A 25251-nucleotide genomic window follows, 5' to 3' on the forward strand; every position below is an offset into this window, starting at 1 on the left:
TCTTTTGTGAGGGAAACATGATTTATTCACCTTATTTGTTGAATATGTAACAATTATTTACTTAACAAACAGTAAGATATTTCTGTCCTGCTAATGCTGTGTTTTATGGTCTCCACTCTAGCACCCTGCAGCTAGTCTGGGTGTTGAGGACATGGGTTCTACGAGAGAGCTTGAACCTGACAAAAAAATATATATATATATATTTTTTTTTACCTTTATTTAACTAGGCAAGTAGGTTAAGAACAAATTCTTATTTTCAATGATGGCCTAGGAACAGTGGGTTAACTGCCTGTTCAGGGGCAGAACGACAGATTTGTACCTTGTCAACTCTGGGATTTGAACTTGCTACCTTCCGGACTTGTGTTGGTGATGATAACCTAAAAGCTAGCATTCTATAGACAAGATGTGGTCTGTGTGACTCAAGAGAGAGAGAGAGCCTGGAAGAATTAAGAATAATGTTGTCTCATCTTCCTGGCATCTGGGAAACTAAGTAAAAGACCATCCTGTGTAGATAACCAAGGTGGCTTATGGGAAGGTTAGAAGTGACTGACTAAGCAATCTTGGTATCAGCTATATAAAAACTGTGCTTTGTCTGTAAAGGCTAGACTCTCAGCCTAACAGTCAGTCAAGACTGGTGGGCTGACGGTCTCATTATTGCAATAATTAATTTATGTTAAATAAAGATGATTGTTTGAAGAAATGACTAAGACCAAGTCTCTCTCAGTACTGAATTTCCACAACACTTTTCTGTGGGAACGAAAGGCCAGTGACTGTGTTCATTATTTCATGACCTGCCACCAGTCCTGTCTCACTCAGGCATCCTGATGGGTCAGAGGTCGAAGCCCCCCACCCTCCCAGGATAAACTGATGAAGGTCACCCAGACTGTCCCTCTCAAATTATATTTTAGGGTCACACAGAGCACAAAATGGCCTCTGTATTCTTTTATCAACTTCAGAACTCTTCATTAAGATAATAGAATGGGCTGCATTTCTAAAGGCATCTACAGAGAGACATCTGTACTCTGCCCACAAATCACATTGGTCTGGTTAGGGAACCCAGAGTGGTAGGACAAAGAAAAGCAGAAGTAAGCTTTTACTTGGGCATCTCTGCAGGCAAATGAACCTTAATGAAATCATGGAGTGAAATATGACATGGTAATTGAGTTACGGAGAGGGGAGGGCAGACCGGCAGCCAACTCTTACCTACTCCTGTCCTGTACCCATGGCTCCCTGCCACAACCTGAGCCCTCAATCTTCTGCCTCAGGTGCACGCACACGCACGCACGCACGCACGCACGCACGCACGCACGCACGCACGCACGCACACACACACACACACACACACACACACCACACCTGAGAGATCATACAATTCCTTTGTTTGCTTTTCAGTTGATTACAATTCCTTTGTTGGCTTTTCAGTTGATTAGGGCATTTACAAGAATAATGTTACTGCTCGTGAGGTAGACCATCAGGCTGACTATAGAAGACTAGGCCAAATCCGGGGGAGTTGATGACAATTCTAGCTGTGGTGTGTTCAGTTCAAGACTCTGTCTCTCTGAGGATATTTATGCCCTGCCAATACATGAAATAGTACAGACAGACACAGCACTTTGTCAGCAGCTGCCTGCTGACAGAGTCTTTTCTCTGCTTGATGCAGGTCCACTGCTGTGCAATGTGTTCTCTTCCTTCCTGAGAGAACGTCAACAGAATTTCCGTAACTGTCAGTCTGCTCCCCACCACACACCAACCATCCAATCACTGTCAACGACAGAGGAGACTCCTCTACTCGGGGATGCTGACAAACCCCTGACTCCCAGCCCCATGTCAGACCAACCAGATGCCCTGACACTAACTACAGAGTATTGACTCTGGTCAAAAATGTGTACGCAACCATTTGATGTGAGTTCCTTGGCTGAGTAAATAGCTTGTAGCAGTCAACAGCTTCCATTTTCTCATCTTTATTTTGTTCTCAATAATGCATGTCTGTGTCAAACATGTTTTAATTATGAAATCAGAGAGGAGTTTTGAAATCCTGATATGCGAGTGCATTCACCACCAAAAAGCATTGTGTAATGTTATCACATGCTACCAGTGTACCTACAGCATACAGTACACTCATATTAGCCAAACAAATGGATATTTCATGTGTTTATACACGGTGCAATGGATAATACATTTATACCTGTCATATAAAAGTTGACGTAATATTCAGTCCTTACAGTTATACAGTTACATTAACAAGAACCATCAATATTTCTTTAAAAGCATATACCTTGTCGAGAGTTGACTAATATTTACTTACAGCATGTAGGCTTCATTCACAGTCTCCTTTGGCAAATCGGTTGCATTTTAAACTTGTAAATTACAGTACCACTAACATGCAGATGTAACATTTAGAACAGTCTTGAAATGACATATTTTCATACATCCACTTTTACGTGAGCAACAATATTTTCCTAAGTGTGGGTGAGGTTAAAGGTCGGCCTCCGTTGGCACGGCGACCTATAGCTTGTGGTAAAGAACAGCTTATCCTGAAACGTTCTCTTAAACTACTGAGGGAATACAGGAAGTACTGCAGACTACAACTATAGTGTTCAGTTCTCCACTGAGTGGTGCAGTAGTTCTGCTCCAGTTATATAACAGGCAGGCTGGAGGTATCAAGAGGAGTGCTGCTATAAATACGAGACAGGAAGATGTCCAGAGCTTTCTAGACTGTCATAAGGTTTCCCACCCTAACTATCGGAATTCACTTCCTACCAATTAGCAGCTAAACAAGCTTCCTGTTCTGCAATGAGGAAATGATTTAAGAACATGTAGTAGTAGCAGTAATAATAACAGTTTGCCTGCCTTCACGTGTCATATCTCCCTGCAGACAGTAGTTCACTGAGGTCCTCCTCTTTACCTGGAGGACTGAGGGCACGAGTCATCAACATGTACAGTAAGCACATCTGAGTGAGGAGGGGGGCAGTGTAACAGTCAGTGTGCAGCATAGACTCATTGGTCTCATCTGTGTTCTACAGTGGATATGAGGGAGGATTTCTCTGAAAACATTATGTTAGAGGTTCCTGAGTTAAACCGTGGAAATGTCAATCTAAACTAAAGCAAAGCTTGACCTTGCCCACAATGTCCACATTCTGAACGGCCCTCTTCAACTACAGTACAGTGCCATCAAAAGCTAAGAGCGCACGGGCCTGGCTGTCCAAATGGCACACTATCCCCTATATAGTGCACTACTTTTAACCAGGGCCCATAGGACTCTTGTCACAAGTAGTGCACTACATAGGGAATAGGGTGTCATTTGGGACAACAGCTGTTCAGTTCTACCAGAAGGTGAGGGTTCCCAGTCTATCAGCTTGGCTGCTATTTCCACAGGCAGTCATCTTGGCTTAATGCTACTACTGTACAGTACATAGCTTTACTGTTCTTCTGAAGAGGATCTGACCAAGGCTTCAGATCTGCCTCTTCAGTACAGACTGACCAAGGCTTAAGATCTGCCTCTTCAGTACAGACTGACCAAGGTTTAAGATCTGCCTCTACAGTACAGACTGACCAAGGCTTAAGATCTGCCTCTACAGTACAGACTGACCAAGGCTTAAGATCTGCCTCTTCAGTACAGACTGACCAAGGTTTAAGATCTGCCTCTTCAGTACAGACTGACCAAGGCTTAAGATCTGCCTCTTCAGTACAGACTGACCAAGGTTTAAGATCTGCCTCTACAGTACAGACTGACCAAGGCTTAAGATCTGCCTCTACAGTACAGACTGACCAAGGCTTAAGATCTGCCTCTTCAGTACAGACTGACCAAGGTTTAAGATCTGCCTCTTCAGTACAGACTGACCAAGGCTTAAGATCTGCCTCTTCAGTACAGACTGACCAAGGTTTAAGATCTGCCTCTACAGTACAGACTGACCAAGGCTTAAGATCTGCCTCTACAGTACAGACTGACCAAGGTTTAAGATCTGCCTCTTCAGTACAGACTGACCAAGGCTTAAGATCTGCCTCTTCAGTACAGACTGACCAAGGCTTAAGATCTGCCTCTTCAGTACAGACTGACCAAGGCTTAAGATCTGCCTCTTCAGTACAGACTGACCAAGGCTTCAGTACAGACTGACCAAGGCTCTCAGAATCCTCCTGAATACTGTATAACATGTACTAACATGCCCCTGCTGTCCTGATTAGTACAATTATAACATACAATATACTCCCTACGTACAATTGGAGACGTATACCTACTATATATACACAGTACGAAGCTCATGACAACGATAGTAAGTATTGTGATTGGTTAAATGCCTAGGTAATGACATCTGTGGCCATGGTCTCACAGCAATCTCAGCCTCATGCAAATGCTACAGTACATGACGTCATTGACATTGCAGTAAAATACACAGCACCCTACTTCTGATTGTTCAGACCTGGTTCTCTCTTCTTTAACAGTTCTACGTCGAGGTAAATATGGCTTCCGGCTCCACCCACGAGTCTCTCACTTTCTCAGAGCTTTCCCATTGGCTGTCTTTCCCTTCCTGGCTGTCTCTCATTTGACCGCCTCTCGTTCAGCGGCTGGTCCTATCAGTTGGGCAGAGCCTCTTCAGTCTTGAGTTGAGTTTTATTTAAGACAAAGTGAAATTGTCCAGTGCGAATGGATGAGGGGACGTTTTACCGGCCCCGGCTCCCCTCCTCGGGAGCTACATGGCTTCAGCAGCGATACAACAGAGTTAGTGTGTGTAGTTTTAGTTATTTTGTCAGGCTTAGTCCAGTTTGTCAACACTTCCTTTTTGAGTCTCTTGTTTGCAGTGTTGTTGTTGATCTTTTATTTGCATTACCGTCATCCTATTCAGTACCAAAGCAAACGAGACAAGAAGGATCCCACTGCTGTGTCCAGGGTCCTCCTCATGTGAAATACTTGCAGTTTGTAGAGTCAATGACACAGTACGGAGTGCATCTGAGACGACCATAAGACCTGGGAATCAAGAAGAATTAGAACCCTCTGTCAACTAATCATGACAATGGCAGACAGTTACTGCTTCATAGGGAACACAAAGTTATGAGGTTACGTACAGTAAGATATGGAAAGCAGACAAGAATGGATCAAGCCAGTAAGCCTACTAACCCTGGGAGATATGAGTTGCATGTCTGATAGCCAAAGTCCTTTCCATCACATTCCTCGGCCCCGTCGTAGCGATAACCATCTCCACAGTAAGCATGTTTACACTCTGAGGAGGAAGGGATGGAGAGAGAAACAGAGGGGGAGAAAAATAGAGACACGCGGAGAGAGAAAGACACAGAGAGACAGGGAGAGATCAATAGCCATTCAAACCAGACCGGTGCTTCTGTGTGTCATCAATAGCATTATCATTTAACAAGTGCATTTATCCAAATCAACTTCCCATGCGGTAACTGAACCCACAACAAACAGAACCATCAGCAGAACCAAACCACGAATCTGGTTCATCCACTCTGATAACATGACTTACTGACGCAGCCGTCGGTGACAATCCTATTCCCGTCGTCACATTCCTCCCCATTGGGAATCTGAACGATCCCGTCGCCACAGTAACCCTCCTGTTCCGGAGCGTTCTCCGTAGACTGGAACGGCGTCAGCTGGAAGAAAGAAGTCTTTTACAGAGATTAGAAACTAAAACTAACAAAATGAAATAAAACTGTAACTTAAAGACGAACCTTGCCAGGCTGTAAGGCTGTATACTGTAAGCACTTAGACATATCCCGTTTAGAAGATAGTGTATCAAGTGAGGTACCTGAATGGGCAGCCATCCGCTGGTGTCTTTGAAGTAAAGCGATCTCTGGTCTTTCCGGAAGGCTAGGGCATTGTCCGTATGAAGACGATCTAGTTCTTCTTGATTGTTTACCACAAATATCTGTACGAGAAACAACAAAATACATTCTGGGTGAGACACAATAAAGACTAATTCGGCCTATTAAGTGCCTTAGCTGAGGCAAGTTTCTGATTCGCAATAAATGTTGATCATGTGTTACTTGTGTTGCCTGCTCACCGCCGGCACTTTGGCGTAGTCGCTCCTGGAACTATGTTCATCAAACTGTGGACTCTTCACACTAATGGAGTTACAGCTGCAAGGTCCAGGAAGACCTGGTAGCCCCCTCTCACCTTTCGTTCCAACCACGTAGAGTCCTGAACAAGAAATAAACATTTAGATCATATATTATCAATGTAGGCATATGTATAAAAAGTGATGTACACATGAAACCATCTCTATATCACAGAGTACCACATTCAGAGACAGCCATGAGCGAGGTCACAGGGACTATATGTTATAAATACCTCTGCTGAAATGCACTGTCCTGGCCCCCTCGTCTATCTATGAAGTTGGTAAAGCAATCAACTTAATTTGCGCAGACACCTGAACAAGACACCGGCTGTCACAGTTTAATTACATGGTGACATAATGTTTGTAAATATGTAAGGAGCTTCTTGGCCCACTATGAATTTGTTTTAAGGACATGATGTCATGGCTTTAGCATCCGTCCCATCCCCGATCCCCCCGCCACCCCCCTCATGGTATCTGTTACACCTCAGGAGGGGGAGAGAGGGGCGGTGATCAGGTTCCTCTGAAGCTAAATTAGCTCTCTGGTGTTACCTCCTGCTGTGTTTTAATGTCTGCTTCCTTTTGCTGATGCTGCACGGGGGCTGCCTGCCTGAAGCTTCTCACACCCATCCCTGAAGCTTCTCAGACCCATACCTGAAGCTTCTCACACCCATCCCTGAAGCTTCTCAGACCCATACCTGAAGCTTCTCACACCCATCCCTGAAGCTTCTCAGACCCATCCCTGAAGCTTCTCACACTCATCCCTGAAGCTTCTCACACCCATCCCTGAAGCTTCTCACACCCATCCCTGAAGATTCTCACACTCATCCCTGAAGCTTCTCACACCCATCCCTGAAGCTTCTCACACCCATCCCTGAAGCTTCTCACACTGACAGGACCTCATATTAAACCTCAAAATGTACTTTCCAGTGAGATTCTCCATGTTGCCTTTCTTTTAATTACAGGACAAAGTTTTAATAATCTAGGTCTGAGAAACTAGCCTTCAGAGTCCAGAAAATGGGCAGAGCCTCCAACAAAGAACATACCAATCACTCTAAATCTGACTCGATGTTCTTCCCTGGAATTCATCCAGGTACACACTCAGCCTGCATATCACAGACTGGCAACAGATTAGCATGTTAGCCCAGCCACACTCCCTAGCCCTACAGCGGTCTCTAAAAAAGCAAAGCTCAGATGGGAGAGCTGATGGAGGTAGAGTCCTTACCTGAGGCTGGGAGACCTGGGGGACCAGGGTGGCCTGGGGGCCCCTGAGGACCTGCTGGACCTAGAGGGCCGATAATCCCATTGTCGCCCTTCCCTCCCTGTTTAATCAGACAAGAAAAATACCACATGTAAAAACATTGACAGACAAACATATGGTAAACCTTTAGTGGTCGAAACATGTCACCACATCATAGTGATTTGAAGTTACAGTATGTTGCTCAAAGAGGGCAGCAGGTAGCATAGTGGTTAGAGCGTTGGACTAGTAATCGAAAGGTTGCTAGATCAAATCCCCGAGCTGACAAGGTCAAAATCTGTTGTTCTGCCCCTGAACAAGGCAGTTAACCCACTGTTTCTAGGCTGTCATTGAAAATAAGAATTTGTTCTTAACTGACTTCCCTAGTTAAATAAAGGTAAAAAACCTTTTTTAATCACAGCTTCTAACAGCATATGATATTAAGTAATTAAGTAAGATCCTAATACAGTATATCTCTCACCTGTTTAATAAACAAAACTAATACCATCTCTCACCTGTTTAATACAGCATCTCTCACCTGTTAATACAGCATCTCTCACCTTTTAATACAGCATCTCTCACCTGTTTAATACAGTCTCTCTCACCTGTTTAATACAGTATCTCTCTCACCTGTTTAATACAGTATCTCTCTCACCTGTTTAATACAGCATCTCTCTCACCTGTTTAATACATCTCTCTCACCTTTTAATACAGTATCTCTCTCACCTGTTTATACAGTATCTCTCTCACCTGTTAATACAGCATCTCTCTCACCTGTTTAATACATCTCTCACCTGTTAACAGTCTCTCTCACCTGTTTAATACAGTATCTCTCTCACCTGTTTAATACAGCATCTCTCTCACCTGTTAATACAGCATCTCTCACCTGTTTATACAGTATCTCTCACCTGTTTAATACAGTATCTCTCTCACCTGTTTAATACAGCATCTCTCTCACCTGTTTAATACAGCATCTCTCACCTGTTTAATACAGCATCTCTCTCACCTGTTTAATACAGCATCTCTCACCTGTTTAATACAGCATCTCTCACCTGTTTAATACAGTATCTCTCATCATCTCTCTCACCTGTTTAATACAGTATCTCTCACCTGTTTAATACACTCTACCTGTTTATACAGTATCTCTCTCACCTGTTTAATACAGCATCTCTCTCACCTGTTTAATACATCTCTCACCTGTTTAAACAGCATCTCTCTCACCTGTTTAATACAGCATCTCTCACCTGTTTAATACAGCATCTCTCACCTGTTATAGTATCTCTCACCTGTTTAATACAGTCTCTCTCACCTGTTTAATACAGTCTCTCTCACCTTTTAATACAGTATCATCGTCATCTCTACGTTTAATACAGTCTCTCTCTACACAATACAATAGTACGTACCTGTACTCGTACCTGTTTAATAAGTCTCTATCTCTCACACTGTTTAATACAGCATCTCTCTCACCTGTTTAATACAGTTTATCTCTCACCTGTTAATACAGCATCTCTACACGTTTAATATCATCTCTACGTAATACAGATCTACACCTGTTTACAGTTCTACGTAATACAGTATCTACACACATCTCTACCTGTTTAAACAGTATCTCTCTACCTGTTATACAGCATCTCTCTCACCTGTTTAATAAACAAACACCTACAGTTTAATATAAACAACACGTACAAACAGTTATACATCACACTCACCTGTTTAATACAGCTCTCTCACCTGTTTATAAACACGTAACTCTCAAACACAGATCTCTACCTGTTAATACAGCATCTCACCTGTTTACAGTATCTCACAATATCACACTCTACTTAATACAGTATCTCTCTCACCTGTTTAACAGATCTCTCTCACGTTTAAGTACAAATACAGTATCTCTGTTATACAGTTCTCTCTGTTAATACATCTCTCTACGTTTATAATTACACAATACAGTATCTCTCACATGTGTTAATACAGCATCTCTCTCACCTGTTTAATACATAATACAGCATCTCTCACCTGTTTAATACAGCATCTCTCACCTGTTTAATACATCTCTCACCTGTTTAATACAGTATCTCTCACCTGTTTAATACAGTCTCTCTCACCTGTTTAATACAGCATCTCTCACCTGTTTAATACATCTCTCACCTGTTTAATACGTATCTCTCTCACCTGTTTAATACAGTATCTCACTCACTCTTTATACTCATCTCTCACCTCTTTAATACATCTCTCATTTTTATACAGTACTCTCACCTGTTTAATACAGTATCTCTCTCACCTGTTTAATACAGCATCTCTCACCTGTTTAATACAGCATCTCTCACTCTCTGTTTAATACAGTATCTCTCTCTCACCTGTTTAATACAGTATCTCTCTCACTGTTATACAGTATCTCTCACCTGTTTAATAACACACCTCTTTAATACAGTCTCTCTCTCACCTGTTTAATACAGCATCTCTCACCTGTTTAATACAGTATCTCTCTCACCTGTTTAATACGTATCTCTCACCTCTTTAATACAGCATCTCTCACCTGTTTAATACAGTACATCTCTCTCACCTGTTTAATACAGTATCTCTCTCACCTGTTTAATACAGTATCTCTCTCACTTACAGTATCTCTCACCTGTTTAATACAGCTCTCTCTCTCACCTGTTTAATACAGCATCTCTCATCTCTCTCACCTGTTTAATACAGTATCTCTCACCTGTTTAATACAGTATCTCTCTCACCTGTTTATACAGTATCTCTCACCTGTTTAATACAGTCTCTCTCACCTGTTTAATACAGTATCTCTCTCACCTGTTTAATACAGTATCTCTCTCACCTGTTTAATACAGTATCTCTCACCTGTTTAATACAGTATCTCTCTCACCTGTTTAATACAGTATCTCTCACCTGTGTAATACAGCATCTCTCACCTGTTAATATTCTCTCACCTAATACAGTCTCTCTCACCTGTTTAATACAGTATCTCTCTCACCTGTTTAATACAGTATCTCTCTCACCTGTTTAATACATTCTCTCACTCTTTAATAATCAGTATCTCTCTCACCTGTTTAATACAGTATCTCTCTCACCTGTTTAATACAGTTTCTCTCTCACCTGTTTAATACAGCATCTCTCTCACACTGTTTAATACAGTATCTCTCTCACCTGTTTAATACAGTATCTCTCACCTGTTAATACAGTTTCTCTCTCACCTGTTTAATACAGTATCTCTCTCACTGTTTATATACAGTATCTCTCTCACCTGTACAGTATACAGTACAGTGAGTATATAATACAGTATATCTCACCTGTTTAATACAGTATATCTCTCACCTGTTTAATACAGTATATCTCTCACCTGTTTAATACTAGTATCTCTCACCTTTTAATACAGTATATCTCACCTGTTTACTAATCAGGTATATCTCTCACCTGTTTTCTACAGTAACTCTCTCACCTGTTTAATACAGTATCTCTCTCACCTGTTTAATACAGTTTCTCTCACCTGCTTACTAATAAATAATATCTCTCACCTGTTTACTAATCAGGTATATCTCTCACCTGTTTACTAATAAAGTATATCTCTCACCTGTTTACTAATAAAGTATATCTCTCACCTGTTTACTAATCAGGTATATCTCTCACCTGTTTACTAATAAGATATATCTCTCACCTGTTTACTAATAAAGTATATCTCTCACCTGTTTACTAATAAAGTATATCTCTCACCTGTTTACTAATAAAGTATATCTCTCACCTGTTTACTAATAAAGTATATCTCTCACCTGTTTACTAATAAAGTATATCTCTCACCTGTTTGCCCCTCTTCCCTGGTCTGCCCGTCGGTCCTCTATTCCTGAGATTCCAGGTTCTCCCTTTGGACCCATTTCCCCCTGAGGACATAAACCACAGCACTCCATCAACAACAACATATGCCGGTACGTCATATAAATAACTGTGGTCCAGTTTAGAATTGTGTTCTTCAGTTATTATGGAGGGCCAGTTGATTCTGGTTCTATCCTGTTGTTCAATGAGCCTCCACTACACGTCACCCACAATGACCTCCTCCTGCTCCTTCTCCCCTTCCTCCAGCTCCTCCACATCAACCCCAGCAGCCGATAAACATCAGATCATGTAACAAGATGTATGTCTCACTTTCTGTCCAAGCATTCCAGGGAAGCCCATTGTGCCCTTGTCTCCCTTCATCCCTCTCTCACTACGGTCACCACGGGAACCCTGATGAGACAGACAGGAGACAAAACAACTGTAAACAAAACATCCATAAACACACTGAAAACACACACATGTTGTTGAACCAACCCAGAGGAACTAAAATATGGTTTGTAATGTAATAGAATAAAAGAAAGCAGTCAAAAACATTTGAAGTAATCACCCACCTTTTCTCCTTTGTATCCAGGTAAACCCTAGGAAGGAAGATCAGAAGTCTGAAGTATAGAAATTATGAATAACATGATGGTTGAAATCAGACAATTTTCTCAGTGAAGGATGAAGGTTCACAGACCTTAGGTCCAAGAGGTCCTCTTGCTCCAGGTATTCCCATCAATCCACCATCTCCCTTCTCCCCCTGCCAGACACAAACGCACGCGTGCACACACACACGGCTCTGACAACACAGTTTTCATCTACCTTTACAAATAATATCATACAGATGTGGTATCTTAATTTTGATCACTCTGTCGCAGAGAATTTTCCTGCACCATAGGAAATTCAAATGAGCCTCATGATTTACATAAATTCACTGAAAACCCACAGTTCTCTTTCCCTTACTAGATTTTACTGCTAATATATAACCTGCTGTGGCCTATCAAAACTACAGTCCATTCTCATTAGAAATGATCACTTAAAAAAAAAATCTAATCCTCCTGCTGCAAGATTATTTTACTCCTGCGACTAAACTGGTCAAATTAAGATCTAACACCTGTAGGTACAGGAACACACATATCTTATTGCATAATTTGTGTTCTATCATTTTTTTTCCCATACTATGATACGGTATAATATCATATTGACATTTGGGCACCATGAAATAGGACTTACTCACCTTGGGCCCATTTGGTCCTGGCCACCCGGCTGGTCCCTGGCGCCCCGGGAGACCTGGAGGCCCCGTCCGACCCTGGTGGGCCACAACATAATTTCTTTAGCACAGGGTTCCCAAATTGATTTTTTTGCGTGGGTGACCCCTTATGTGATAGCAAATTCATCAGGGACAACCTCATAATATCAGAACACAAGTCCTACTTCAGAGTGGACTTTAACTAGCATAGAAGCAGTTTTACTATGACTTCAAGTCTTGGGTTCCAGGAAATACATCTTTAAAGGCCCCTTTTAGCGTCAGAGAAGAAATGCTCATTACCTGGAATTCTACACATTTTGCCTTTGGGCATAGAGGCCATTTTGCCATTTTAAAGTTGATTTCTTGCAATTCTAGTACCAGTGTAAATTTTGCCAACAACAACTACAGTGGGGCAAAAAAGTATTTAGTCAGCCCCAATTGTGCAAGTTCTCCCACTTAAAAATATGAGAGGCCTGTAATTTTCATCATAGGTACACTTCAACTATGACAGACAAAATTAGAAAAAAATAATCCAGAAAATCACATTGTAGGATTTTTAATGAATTTATTTGTAAATGATGGTGGGAAATAAGTATTTGGTCAATAACAAAAGTTTCTCAATACTTTGTTATATACCTTTTGTTGACAATGACAGAGGTCAAACGTTTTCTGTAAGTCTTCACAAGATTTTCACACACTGTTGCTGGTATTTTGGCCCATTGCTCCATGCAGATCTCCTCTAGAGCAGTGATGTTTTGTGGCTGTTGCTGGGCAACACGGACTTTCAACTCCTTTCAAAGATTTTCTATGGGGTTGAGATCTGGACTCCTTCGTTGCCCGGGCGGTGTGTTTGGGATCATTGTCATGCTGAAAGACCCAGCCACATTTCATCTTCAATGCCCTTGCTGATGGAAGGAGGTTTTCACTCAAAATCTCACGATACATGGCCCCATTTATTCTTTCCTTTATCAGTCGTCCTGGTCCCTTTGCAGAAAAACAGCCCTAAAGCATGATGTTTCCACCCCCATGCTTCACAGTAGTTATGGTGTTCTTTGGATGCAACTCAGCATTCTTTGTCCTCCAAACACGACGAGTTGAGTTTTTACCAAAAAGTTCTATTTTGGTTTCATCTGACCATATGACATTCTCCCAATCTTCTTCTGGATCATCCAAATGCTCTCTAGCAAACTTCAGACAGGCCTGGACATGTACTGGCTTAAGCAGGGGGACACGTCTGGCACTGCAGGATTTGAGTCCCTGGCGGCGTAGTGTGTTACTGATGGTAGGCTTTGTTACTTTGGTCCCAGCTCTCTGCAGGTCATTCACTAGGTCCCCCCGTGTGGTTCTGGGATTTTTGCTCTCCGTTCTTGTGATCATTTTGACCCCACGGGGTGAGATCTTGCGTGGAGCCTCAGATCGAGGGAGATTATCAGTGGTCTTGTATGTCTTCCATTTCCTAATAATTGCTCCCACAGTTGATTTCTTCAAACCAAGCTGGTTACCTATTGCAGATTCAGTCTTCCCAGTCTGGTGTAGGTCTACAATTTTGTAGCTTTTTGGTCTTGGCCATAGTGGAGTTTGGAGTGTGACTGTTTGGGGTTGTGGACAGGTGTCTTTTATACTGATAACAAGTTCAAACAGGTGCCATTAATACAGGTAACGAGTGGAGGACAGAGGAGCCTCTTAAAGAAGAATATACAGGTCTGTGAGAGCCAGAAATCTTGCTTGTTTGTAGGTGACCAAATACTTATTTTCCACCATAATTTGCAAATAAATTCATTAAAAATCCAACAATGTGATTTTTCTGGTTTTTTTTCTCATTTTGTCTGTCATAGTTGAAGTGTACCTATGATGAAAATTACAGGCTTCTCTCATCTTTTTAAGTGGGGGAACTTGCACAATTGGTGGCTGACTAAATACTTTTTTGCCCCACTGTATGCCAAAAAAATACTTGACAACTTATTTTTCCTGACTAAAGCTATGATAATGAGACGCTCTGGAAAAAAACGATAACTGTAACTTGATTTTAGTTGATAAAAATGTGACCAGATGAGAATTCCACACGGGACTAATGGACATTTCATTTGACATGAAGCTCCTTTTCATCTGTTTTGTCCAATCAGAAGTCAGGATATTTCATGCAACCCTCTCATTGGCAGAGTTGACATCTTTCAGTTGCGCGATCTGATTTATCTGATCTGTCCGACTCTCCCACAAAGCTCCCAGGTGGTCTCTTCAGTCCATCTTTTGAACGGATGTGAAGCCAAGACACTTCACTTGTAACTAACCTCAACCAGAAACAATCATGTTTATTCTCTTTCTTACTTTCATGTAGGGAAGTTCTGTTTTGATATCATCAGAAGCTCTATTTTCCCATACAATAATATTTCTGGAATTTCTGGAAAGCTAAAATTCTCCCCTTCAATGAAACAATTGTTATTTACCCCTTCAACAGTCACGATGGGGAGAAAATCAGAGCTGTACATTTTATTTACCTGTAGCCCAGCCTTTATGGTTAATTATGGCTGGCTTTGGTTACAATCTGCCACAATATCAATGTGGCTAAATTATACCAGGGACAGTAGGCCTAGTGGGACAAGGCCACCTGAATGTAATCTACACCTTCATTAGGTTGATATACACTGAGCGTACCAAACATTAAGAACACCTTCCTAATATTGAGTTGCATCCCCTTTTGCCCTCAGAACAGTCTCAATTTGTCATGGTATGGAGTCTACAAGTTGTCCAAAGTGTTCCACAGGGATGCTGGCCCATGTTGACTCCTATGTTTCCCACAGTTGTGTCAAGTTGGCTGGATATCCTCTGCGTGGTGGACCATTCTTGAAACACACAGGAAACTATTGAGAGTGAAAAACCCAGCAGCATTGCAGTTCTTGACACAAACCGGTGCGCCTGGCACCTACTACCATACCCCATTCAAAGGCACTTAAATCTATTGTCTTGCCCATTCACCCTCTGAATGGCACACATACAACATCCATGTCCCAATTGTCTCAAGGCTTAAAAATACTTATTTTAACCTGTCTCCTCCCCTTCATCTACACTGACTGAAGTGGATTTAACAAATAACATCAATAAGGGATCATAGCGTTCACCTGGATTCACCTGGTCAGTCTACGTTATGTTTCAATACATATACAAACTCTAGCATGGTATTATTTCACTGTAATAGCTACTGTAAATTGGACAGTGCAGTTAGATTAACAAGAATTTAAGCTTTCTGCCAATATCAGATATGTCTATGTTCTGGGAAATGTTCTTGTTACTTACAACCTCAGGCTAATGTGACTAGCCTACGTTAGCTCAACCTTCCGGAGGGGAACTCACCAATCCTGTAGAGGTTATGGAAAGAGCATAATGTTTTGTCCACTCAGTGTAAATTGTTATTATGTTGTTTGAGTGTCATTTCTATATAGCCGACACTTTCTCTTTCTGAACTTCTGACAAGAGTGGAATGGATGTGGCTTCGTGAAAATGGCCACATGAGCAGCTGCCTCTCACCGATTTGACAGCTCTAACAGAGTTACACCTCTGACACCGCCAAAACATCAGCTATGCGGGTGTCGGATGTCGCCTGTTAACACTTAATCTGATTAAATCTAGGTCTAAGACTAAAACAGGTGACCAAATTAGTTCTACCCATTTTGCCATGGACACAGAGAAAATGTTGCCGTTTTAGGCATAAATTACAGTGCCATTATGTTCAAAACAACATTTTGGGGAATACAAGAAGAATTTAGTTAAAGAAGTGTATAATTGATGGAGAACTGTGGATATCTATATACCGATGAACCTCCCAGTCCCAGGCTGTGCATCTAAGGTTTAACAGAAATTGTGGTTGAATAATATATTGTATTGTATTGCACCCTCTAGTCTAAACACTTTTCACAGATCCCTTCTGCAAAATGTGTTTAATCGGTTGTTGGTAGCAATATTATTACAAAATATATTGTATTAATGAATGTATTATCATTGTTAAAAAAATAAGAATCATGCCGCAGACCCCCTGCAGTACCTCCACTTTGGAAATGCCTGATTTAGCAGATTTTTTACAGTTATCACACAGTAATGGTTGGAGCAGACTTTTTACAGTTATCACACAGTAATGGTTGGAGCAGACTTTTTACAGTTATCACACAGTAATGGTTGGAGCAGACTTTTTACAGTTATCACACCGTACTGGTTGGAGCAGACTTTTTACAGTTATCACACCGTACTGGTTGGAGCAGACTTTTTACAGTTATCACACAGTAATGGTTGGAGCAGACTTTTTACAGTTATCACACAGTAATGGTTGGAGCAGACTTTTTTAATATATTTTTTTACCCCTTTTTCTCCCCAATTTCATGGTATCCAATTGTTGTAGTAGCTACTCCCGTACGGGCTCGGGAGAGACGAAGGCTGAATGTCATGCGTCCTCCGATACACAACCCAACCAGCCGTACTGCTTCTTAATACAGCGCGCATCCAACCCGGAAGCCAGCCACACCAATGTGTCGGAGGCTACACCGTGCACCTGGCAACCTTGGCTAGTGCGCACTGCGCCCGGCCCGCCACAGGAGTCGCTGGTGCGCGATGAGACAAGGAGATCCCTACCGACCAATCCCTCCCTAACCCGGACGACGCTAGGCCAATTGTGCGTCGCCCCACGGACCTCCCGGTCGCGGCCGGTTACGACAGAGCCTGGGCGCGAACCCAGGGACTCTGATGGCACAGCTGGCGCTGCAGTACAGCACCCTTAACCACTGCGCCACCCGGGAGGCCGGAGCAGACTTTTTACAGTTATCCCACAGTAATGGTTGGAGCATACTTTGTGGAATGGTATCAAATACATCAAACACATGGCTTCCATGGTTTCCATGTGTTTGATGCCATTCCATTTGTGGCGTTCCGGACGTTATTATGAGCCGTCCTCCCCTCAGCAGCCTCCTGTGTACGGTACATAGGGTATGTGTGGGAATAGCTGAGCCATATCAGAACTGTTAGAACACTACTTTAACCAGACCAGAAGTTCTGAACTGACTAGAAAACACAGGGCATGAAGACTGCCGTATACAAAGAAATTACCAGCTGACCTGGCATCATTTAAATAAAGAAAATAAGTATTGAATGAATCAGCAGCTATCCATGTAAGCTGTGTAGTGTACAGTATAATATTTCCATGTGTAATATCATAGACGTAGCATATAGCAGGAGTTACAAACATGATTGTTCTGAATAGTTACAGAGAATTCCATAAGCCGATCGGGATGTTGACATGACAACCTGTGTTCTGTATTTACCCTGGTCCGCCATGTGGAGAGAGAGAAGGACTTTAACAAGGTCTGTCACTCTGTCCGCTTTAATTAAATGATAGGCCGTATATATAGAACAGGAAGGCCCTCTGCTTGTGGGAAATAAAATGATTTATGGTCTGGCTCGAGCACTAAGCTAAATTGCACTGCAATGCTGCTTCTGTACACAGCCAGCCCTGCAGCTCAGACAGAGCAGGGCAGTGACTGAGGACACGTTCCAAATGGCACCCTATTCTCTATATAGCGCACTACTTTTGACCATGGGTCCTGGTCAAAAGTAGTCAACTATAAAGGGAATAGGGTGCCATTTGGGACGCATTGTGAAGCTCTCCCAACGGAACTGTTTTAATACATAACTGCAGCCACCAATTGATTAAGACCACACTTCTCTTCTGACAGGTCTCACTCTTCCCCTGTCCCTCCGACAATCTTCTATTTTCTATGCTATACATCTCTATGTGAAGGTGCTGTAACGCTGCACCCTCCTGAACAGGGCCCAGTGAATCTGGATAGGTTTCAGGAGCTAACAGGGTGACCATAAGTTCCCCATCTGTTAGAGGAGACATGGGACGGGGTGGGAGGTTTATCCACTCTCCTCTACAACTCAGCAGAATGATTCTATGCATCTTCTATCTCAGCGGCTCTCTCTGTGTCCTAGCTGTACTGGCATCGTGTCAAGGTTGTGCTGCTTGTCTTTCTCTCTCTGTGTCCTAGCTGTCCTGGCATCGTGTAAAGGTTGTGCTGCTTGTCTTGCTCTCTCTGTGTCCTAGCTGTCCTGGCATCGTGTCAAGGTTGTGCTGCTTGTCTTTCTCTCTCTGTGTCCTAGCTGTCCTGGCATCGTGTACAGGTTGTGCTGCTTGTCTTGCTCTCTCTGTGTCCTAGCTGTTCTGGCATCGTGTACAGGTTGTGCTGCTTGTCTTTCTCTCTCTGTGTCCTAGCTGTCCTGGCATCGTGTCAAGGTTGTGCTGCTTGTCTTGCTCTCTCTGTGTCCTAGCTGTCCTGGCATCATATCAAGGTTGTGCTGCTTGTCTTTCTCTCTCTGTGTCCTAGCTGTCCTGGCATCGTGTCAAGGTTGTGCTGCTTGTCTTGCTCTCTCTGTGTCCTAGCTATCCTGGCATCGTATCAAGGTTGTGCTGCTTGTATTTCTCTCTCTGTGTCCTAGCTGTCCGGGCATCGTGTCAAGGTTGTGCTGCTTGTCTTGCTCTCTCTGTGTCCCAGCTGTTCTGGCATTGTGTACAGGTTGTGCTTCTTGTCTTTCTCTCTCTGTGTCCTAGCTGTCCTGGCATCGTGTCAAGGTTGTGTTGCTTGTCTTTCTCTCTCTGTGTCCTAGCTGTCCTGGCATTGTGTCAAGGTTGTGTTGCTTGTCTTTCTCTCTCTGTGTCCCAGCTGTCCTGGCATTGTGTCAAGGTTGTGCTGCTTGTCTTGCTCTCTCTGTGTCCTAGCTGTCCTGGCATCGTGTCAAGGTTGTGCTGCTTGTCTTTCTCTCTCTGTGTCCTAGCTGTCCTGGCATCGTGTCAAGGTGGTGCTGCTTGTCTTGCTCTCTCTGTGTCCCAGCTGTTCTGGCATTGTGTACAGGTTGTGCTTCTTGTCTTTCTCTCTCTGTGTCCTAGCTGTCCTGGCATCGTGTAAAGGTTGTGCTGCTTGTCTTTCTCTCTCTGTGTCCCAGCTGTCCTGGCATCGTGTAAAGGTTGTGCTGCTTGTCTTGCTCTCTCTGTGTCCTAGCTGTCCTGGCATCGTGTAAAGGTTGTGCTGCTTGTCTTGCTCTCTCTGTGTCCTAGCTGTTCTGGCATCGTGTACAGGTTGTGCTGCTTGTATTTCTCTCTCTGTGTCCCAGCTGTCCTGGCATCGTGTAAAGGTTGTGCTGCTTGTCTTGCTCTCTCTGTGTCCTAGCTGTTCTGGCATCGTGTACAAGTTGTGCTACTTGTCTTTCTCTCTCTGTGTCCTAGCTGTCCTGGCATTGTGTCAAGGTTGTGCTGCTTGTCTTTCTCTCTCTGTGTCCTAGCTGTTCTGGCATTGTGTACAGGTTGTGCTGCTTGTCTTTCTCTCTCTGTGTCCTAGCTGTCCTGGCATCGTGTCAAGGTTGTGCTGCTTGTCTTGCTCTCTCTGTGTCCTAGCTGTCCTGGCATCATATCAAGGTTGTGCTGCTTGTCTTTCTCTCTCTGTGTCCTAGCTGTCCTGGCATCGTGTCAAGGTTGTGCTGCTTGTCTTGCTCTCTCTGTGTCCTAGCTATCCTGGCATCGTATCAAGGTTGTGCTGCTTGTATTTCTCTCTCTGTGTCCTAGCTGTCCGGGCATCGTGTCAAGGTTGTGCTGCTTGTCTTGCTCTCTCTGTGTCCCAGCTGTTCTGGCATTGTGTACAGGTTGTGCTTCTTGTCTTTCTCTCTCTGTGTCCTAGCTGTCCTGGCATCGTGTCAAGGTTGTGTTGCTTGTCTTTCTCTCTCTGTGTCCTAGCTGTCCTGGCATTGTGTCAAGGTTGTGTTGCTTGTCTTTCTCTCTCTGTGTCCCAGCTGTCCTGGCATTGTGTCAAGGTTGTGCTGTTTGTCTTGCTCTCTCTGTGTCCTAGCTGTCCTGGCATCGTGTCAAGGTTGTGCTGCTTGTCTTTCTCTCTCTGTGTCCTAGCTGTCCTGGCATCGTGTCAAGGTGGTGCTGCTTGTCTTGCTCTCTCTGTGTCCCAGCTGTCCTGGCATCGTGTAAAGGTTGTGCTGCTTGTCTTGCTCTCTCTGTGTCCTAGCTGTCCTGGCATCGTGTAAAGGTTGTGCTGCTTGTCTTGCTCTCTCTGTGTCCTAGCTGTTCTGGCATCGTGTACAGGTTGTGCTGCTTGTATTTCTCTCTCTGTGTCCCAGCTGTCCTGGCATCGTGTAAAGGTTGTGCTGCTTGTCTTTCTCTCTCTGTGTCCTAGCTGTCCTGGCATCGTGTCAAGGTTGTGCTGCTTGTCTTGCTCTCTCTGTGTCCTAGCTGTCCTGGCATCATATCAAGGTTGTGCTGCTTGTCTTTCTCTCTCTGTGTCCTAGCTGTCCTGGCATCGTGTCAAGGTTGTGCTGCTTGTCTTGCTCTCTCTGTGTCCTAGCTATCCTGGCATCGTATCAAGGTTGTGCTGCTTGTATTTCTCTCTCTGTGTCCTAGCTGTCCGGGCATCGTGTCAAGGTTGTGCTGCTTGTCTTGCTCTCTCTGTGTCCCAGCTGTTCTGGCATTGTGTACAGGTTGTGCTTCTTGTCTTTCTCTCTCTGTGTCCTAGCTGTCCTGGCATCGTGTCAAGGTTGTGTTGCTTGTCTTTCTCTCTCTGTGTCCTAGCTGTCCTGGCATTGTGTCAAGGTTGTGTTGCTTGTCTTTCTCTCTCTGTGTCCCAGCTGTCCTGGCATTGTGTCAAGGTTGTGCTGCTTGTCTTGCTCTCTCTGTGTCCTAGCTGTCCTGGCATCGTGTCAAGGTTGTGCTGCTTGTCTTTCTCTCTCTGTGTCCTAGCTGTCCTGGCATCGTGTCAAGGTGGTGCTGCTTGTCTTGCTCTCTCTGTGTCCCAGCTGTTCTGGCATTGTGTACAGGTTGTGCTTCTTGTCTTTCTCTCTCTGTGTCCTAGCTGTCCTGGCATCGTGTAAAGGTTGTGCTGCTTGTCTTTCTCTCTCTGTGTCCCAGCTGTCCTGGCATCGTGTAAAGGTTGTGCTGCTTGTCTTGCTCTCTCTGTGTCCTAGCTGTCCTGGCATCGTGTAAAGGTTGTGCTGCTTGTCTTGCTCTCTCTGTGTCCTAGCTGTTCTGGCATCGTGTACAGGTTGTGCTGCTTGTATTTCTCTCTCTGTGTCCCAGCTGTCCTGGCATCGTGTAAAGGTTGTGCTGCTTGTCTTGCTCTCTCTGTGTCCTAGCTGTTCTGGCATCGTGTACAAGTTGTGCTACTTGTCTTTCTCTCTCTGTGTCCTAGCTGTCCTGGCATTGTGTCAAGGTTGTGCTGCTTGTCTTTCTCTCTCTGTGTCCTAGCTGTTCTGGCATTGTGTACGGGTTGTGCTGCTTGTCTTTCTCTCTCTGTGTCCTAGCTGTTCTGGCATCGTGTACAGGTTGTGCTGCTTGTCTTTCTCTCTCTGTGTCCTAGCTGTCCTGGCATCGTGTCAAGGTTGTGCTGCTTGTCTTGCTCTCTCTGTGTCCTAGCTGTTCTGGCATCGTATCAAGGTTGTGCTGCTTGTCTTTCTCTCTCTGTGTCCTAGCTGTCCTGGAGTCGTGTAAAGGTTGTGCTGCTTGTCTTGCTCTCTCTGTGTCCTAGCTATCCTGGCATCGTATCAAGGTTGTGCTGCTTGTCTTTCTCTCTCTGTGTCCTAGCTGTCCTGGCTTCGTGTACAGGTTGTGCTGCTTGTCGTTCTCTCTCTGTGTCCTAGCTGTCCTGGCATCGTGTCAAGGTTGTGCTGCTTGTCTTTCTCTCTCTGTGTCCCAGCTGTCCTGGCATCGTGTCAAGGTTGTGCTGCTTGTCTTGCTCTCTCTGTGTCCTAGCTATCCTGGCATCGTATCAAGGTTGTGCTGCTTGTCTTTCTCTCTTTGTGTCCTAGCTGTCCTGGCATCGTGTCAAGGTTGTGCTGCTTGTCTTGCTCTCTCTGTGTCCCAGCTGTCCTGGCATCTTGTACAGATTGTGCTGCTTGTCTTTCTCTCTCTGTGTCCTAGCTGTCCTGGCATCGTGTCAAGGTTGTGCTGCTTGTCTTTCTCTCTCTGTGTCCTAGCTGTCCTGGCATTGTGTAAAGGTTGTGCTGCTTGTCTTGCTCTCTCTGTGTCCTAGCTGTCCTGGCATCGTGTCAAGGTTGTGCTGCTTGTCTTTCTCTCTCTGTGTCCTAGCTGTCCTGGCATCGTGTCAAGGTTGTGCTGCTTGTCTTTCTCTCTCTGTGTCCTAGCTGTCCTGGCATCGTGTAAAGGTTGTGCTTCTTGTCTTGCTCTCTCTGTGTCCTAGCTGTCCTGGCATCGTGTCAAGGTGGTGCTGCTTGTCTTGCTCTCTCTGTGTCCTAGCTGTCCTGGCATCGTGTAAAGGTTGTGCTGCTTGTCTTTCTCTCTCTCTGTATCCTAGCTGTCCTGGCATCGTGTCAAGGTTGTGCTGCTTGTCTTGCTCTCTCTGTGTCCTAGCTGTCCTGGCATCGTGTACAGGTTGTGCTGCTTGTCTTTCTCTGAATGTCATAATGCTCATAACCAGGCAGTGGGCGGACAGACGGGCGGCGGGACGTGAGTTACAGCCCACCAGACAGACTGAGGAGGGACTGGATCTCATTTTTCAGCAAATCCACTTAGCAGAGCTAATAGAATGATCAATGGGTGCTCTCACCTTTTGTCCAGGTCGTCCCAGTTCTCCCTGGCAACAAGATCGTTGGATGGAGGTGGAGAGAGAGAGCGAAGAAGAGAGACAAAGAGACAGACAGAGATATAACTACTGATTTTTTATACAAGGCCTTTCCGCTTCGTATAATGGTAGTTTTCAATCATTCACTAAACATCTAATGCAAAAACAACTGTTTATAAATTACACTTACCTTTTCACCTTTTGGTCCCGTCAGACCTGGTAGCCCAGCTGGACCCTGTAGAAGGTCAACAATAATCAGATATCTAACCAATCAGAACATGGGCTTTTTCTGTCTTTATGCCATCAACTGATTATTTACAATCCCAGTAATATTCTAAATATTATTTCCCTTCACAATGTCATGTGAAATAAAATTAATGAGTAGGTACAGGATCCATACGGACACCAAATGTGTTTGTTGTTAGCTTCCTTAGCAGTCAGCTAACTCCGGTGCCATACTGTATAGGCTAAATTGTGTATGAATACAGATGTGAAAAACAAATCTGAAGAGTTTACCAATCATGCTCTCCTCTCCCTGACAGAATGCCATCTAGGCAAGTGGCCATTTATAGGACTCTGGAATTACTATAGGATCTTCTGCATTACAACACCACCACCACCCTCCACACAGCAACACCACCACCACCCTCCACACAGCAACACCACCACCACCCTCCACACAGCAACAACACCACCCACCCTCCACACAGCAACAACACCACCCACCCTCCACACAGCAACAACACCACCACCCTCCACACAGCAACAACACCACCCACCCTCCACACAGCAACACCACCACCACCCTCCACACAGCAACACCACCACCACCCTCCACACAGCAACAACACCACCCACCCTCCACACAGCAACACCACCACCACCCTCCACACAGCAACAACACCACCCACCCTCCACACAGCCACACCCACCACCCACCCTCCACACAGCAACAACACCACCACCCACCCTCCACACAGCAACAACACCACCACCCACCCTCCACACAGCAACAACACCACCACCCACCCTCCACACAGCAACAACACCACCACCCACCCTCCACACAGCAACAACACCACCACCCACCCTCCACACAGCAACAACACCACCACCCACCCTCCACACAATAACACCACCACCACCCTCCACACAGTACCATCACACACCCACCCTCCACACAGCAACACCACCACCCACCAACCCTCCACACAGCACCACCACCCACCCACCCTCCACACAGCAACATCACCACCCACCCTCCACACAGCAACACCACCACCCACCCTCCACACAGCAACAACACCACCACCCACCCAACACCACCACCCACCAACCCTCCACACAGCACCACCACCCACCCACCCTCCACACAGCAACATCACCACCCACCCCCTCCACACAGCAACACCACCACCCACCCTCCACACAGCAACACCACCACCCACCCTCCACACAGAAACACCACCACCCACCCTCCACACAGCAACAACACCACCCCCACCCTCCACACAGCAACAACACCACCACCCACCCTCCACACAGCAACAACACCACCCCCACCCTCCACACAGCAACAACACCACCACCCACCCTCCACACAATAACACCACCACCCACCCTCCACACAGCAACACCACCACCCACCCTCCACACAGCAACACCACCCAACCTGGTGGGCGATACAGGAATTGACTCCCTCCACTCAATATGTCTTTCCATGCAGACTGTTTGGGTTGTTTCTAAGAATGGTGTGTGGAGGGACGGAGAGTCGTGGCAGTCAGTGGAAAAAGTCTATTTGCGTCGTGTCTAAATGTGGAGCATTAATGTGTTGCAGAGCTCCATGTAATCCCCATTCCTGTCCCCGTCCCGTCTCCGTCCCTGTCCCCGTCTCCGTCTCCATCTCCTTCCCAGTCTCTGTCCCTGTCCCGTCCCTGTCCCCGTCTCTGTCCCTGTCTCCGTCCATGTCCCCGTCCCTGTCCCCGTCTCCGTCCCTGTCCCCGTCCCTGTCTCTGTCCCTCTCTGTCCCTGTCCCTGTCTCCGTCCCCGTCTCTGTCCCTGTCTCTGTCCCCGTCCCCGTCCCCGTCCCTGTCTCTGTCTCTGTCTCTGTCCCTGTCCCTGTCCCCATCTCTGTCCCTGTCTCTGTCCCTGTCTCTGTCCCCGTCCCCGTCTTCGTCCCCGTCTCCATCCCCGTCCCTGTCCCCATCTCCGTCCCCGTCCCTGTCCCTAGCTCTAGAGGAACAAGAGGAAGGAAGGAGAAGGAACTCACATGGG

At 44.9% G+C, this 25251-nt stretch overlaps 1 protein-coding gene across 1 annotated transcript; it reads right to left on the bottom strand.

Moving 5' to 3' along the window:
• Positions 1 to 1945: 1945 nt before the first annotated feature.
• LOC110514762 (acetylcholinesterase collagenic tail peptide) lies at positions 1946 to 24807 on the bottom strand. Its single transcript, XM_036974505.1, is given in 15 exon segments — positions 1946 to 4963; positions 5114 to 5216; positions 5478 to 5604; positions 5760 to 5879; positions 6015 to 6151; positions 7291 to 7387; positions 11107 to 11147; positions 11150 to 11186; positions 11449 to 11529; positions 11691 to 11717; positions 11816 to 11878; positions 12356 to 12427; positions 22963 to 22989; positions 23168 to 23212; positions 24625 to 24807. Coding segments are annotated over 15 exon segments (1122 nt in total). The 5' UTR covers positions 24700 to 24807; the 3' UTR covers positions 1946 to 4893.
• Positions 24808 to 25251: the final 444 nt, after the last annotated feature.

This window comes from Oncorhynchus mykiss, unplaced genomic scaffold (assembly GCF_013265735.2).
Source record: "Oncorhynchus mykiss isolate Arlee unplaced genomic scaffold, USDA_OmykA_1.1 un_scaffold_608, whole genome shotgun sequence".
Lineage (NCBI taxonomy): Eukaryota > Metazoa > Chordata > Actinopteri > Salmoniformes > Salmonidae > Oncorhynchus > Oncorhynchus mykiss.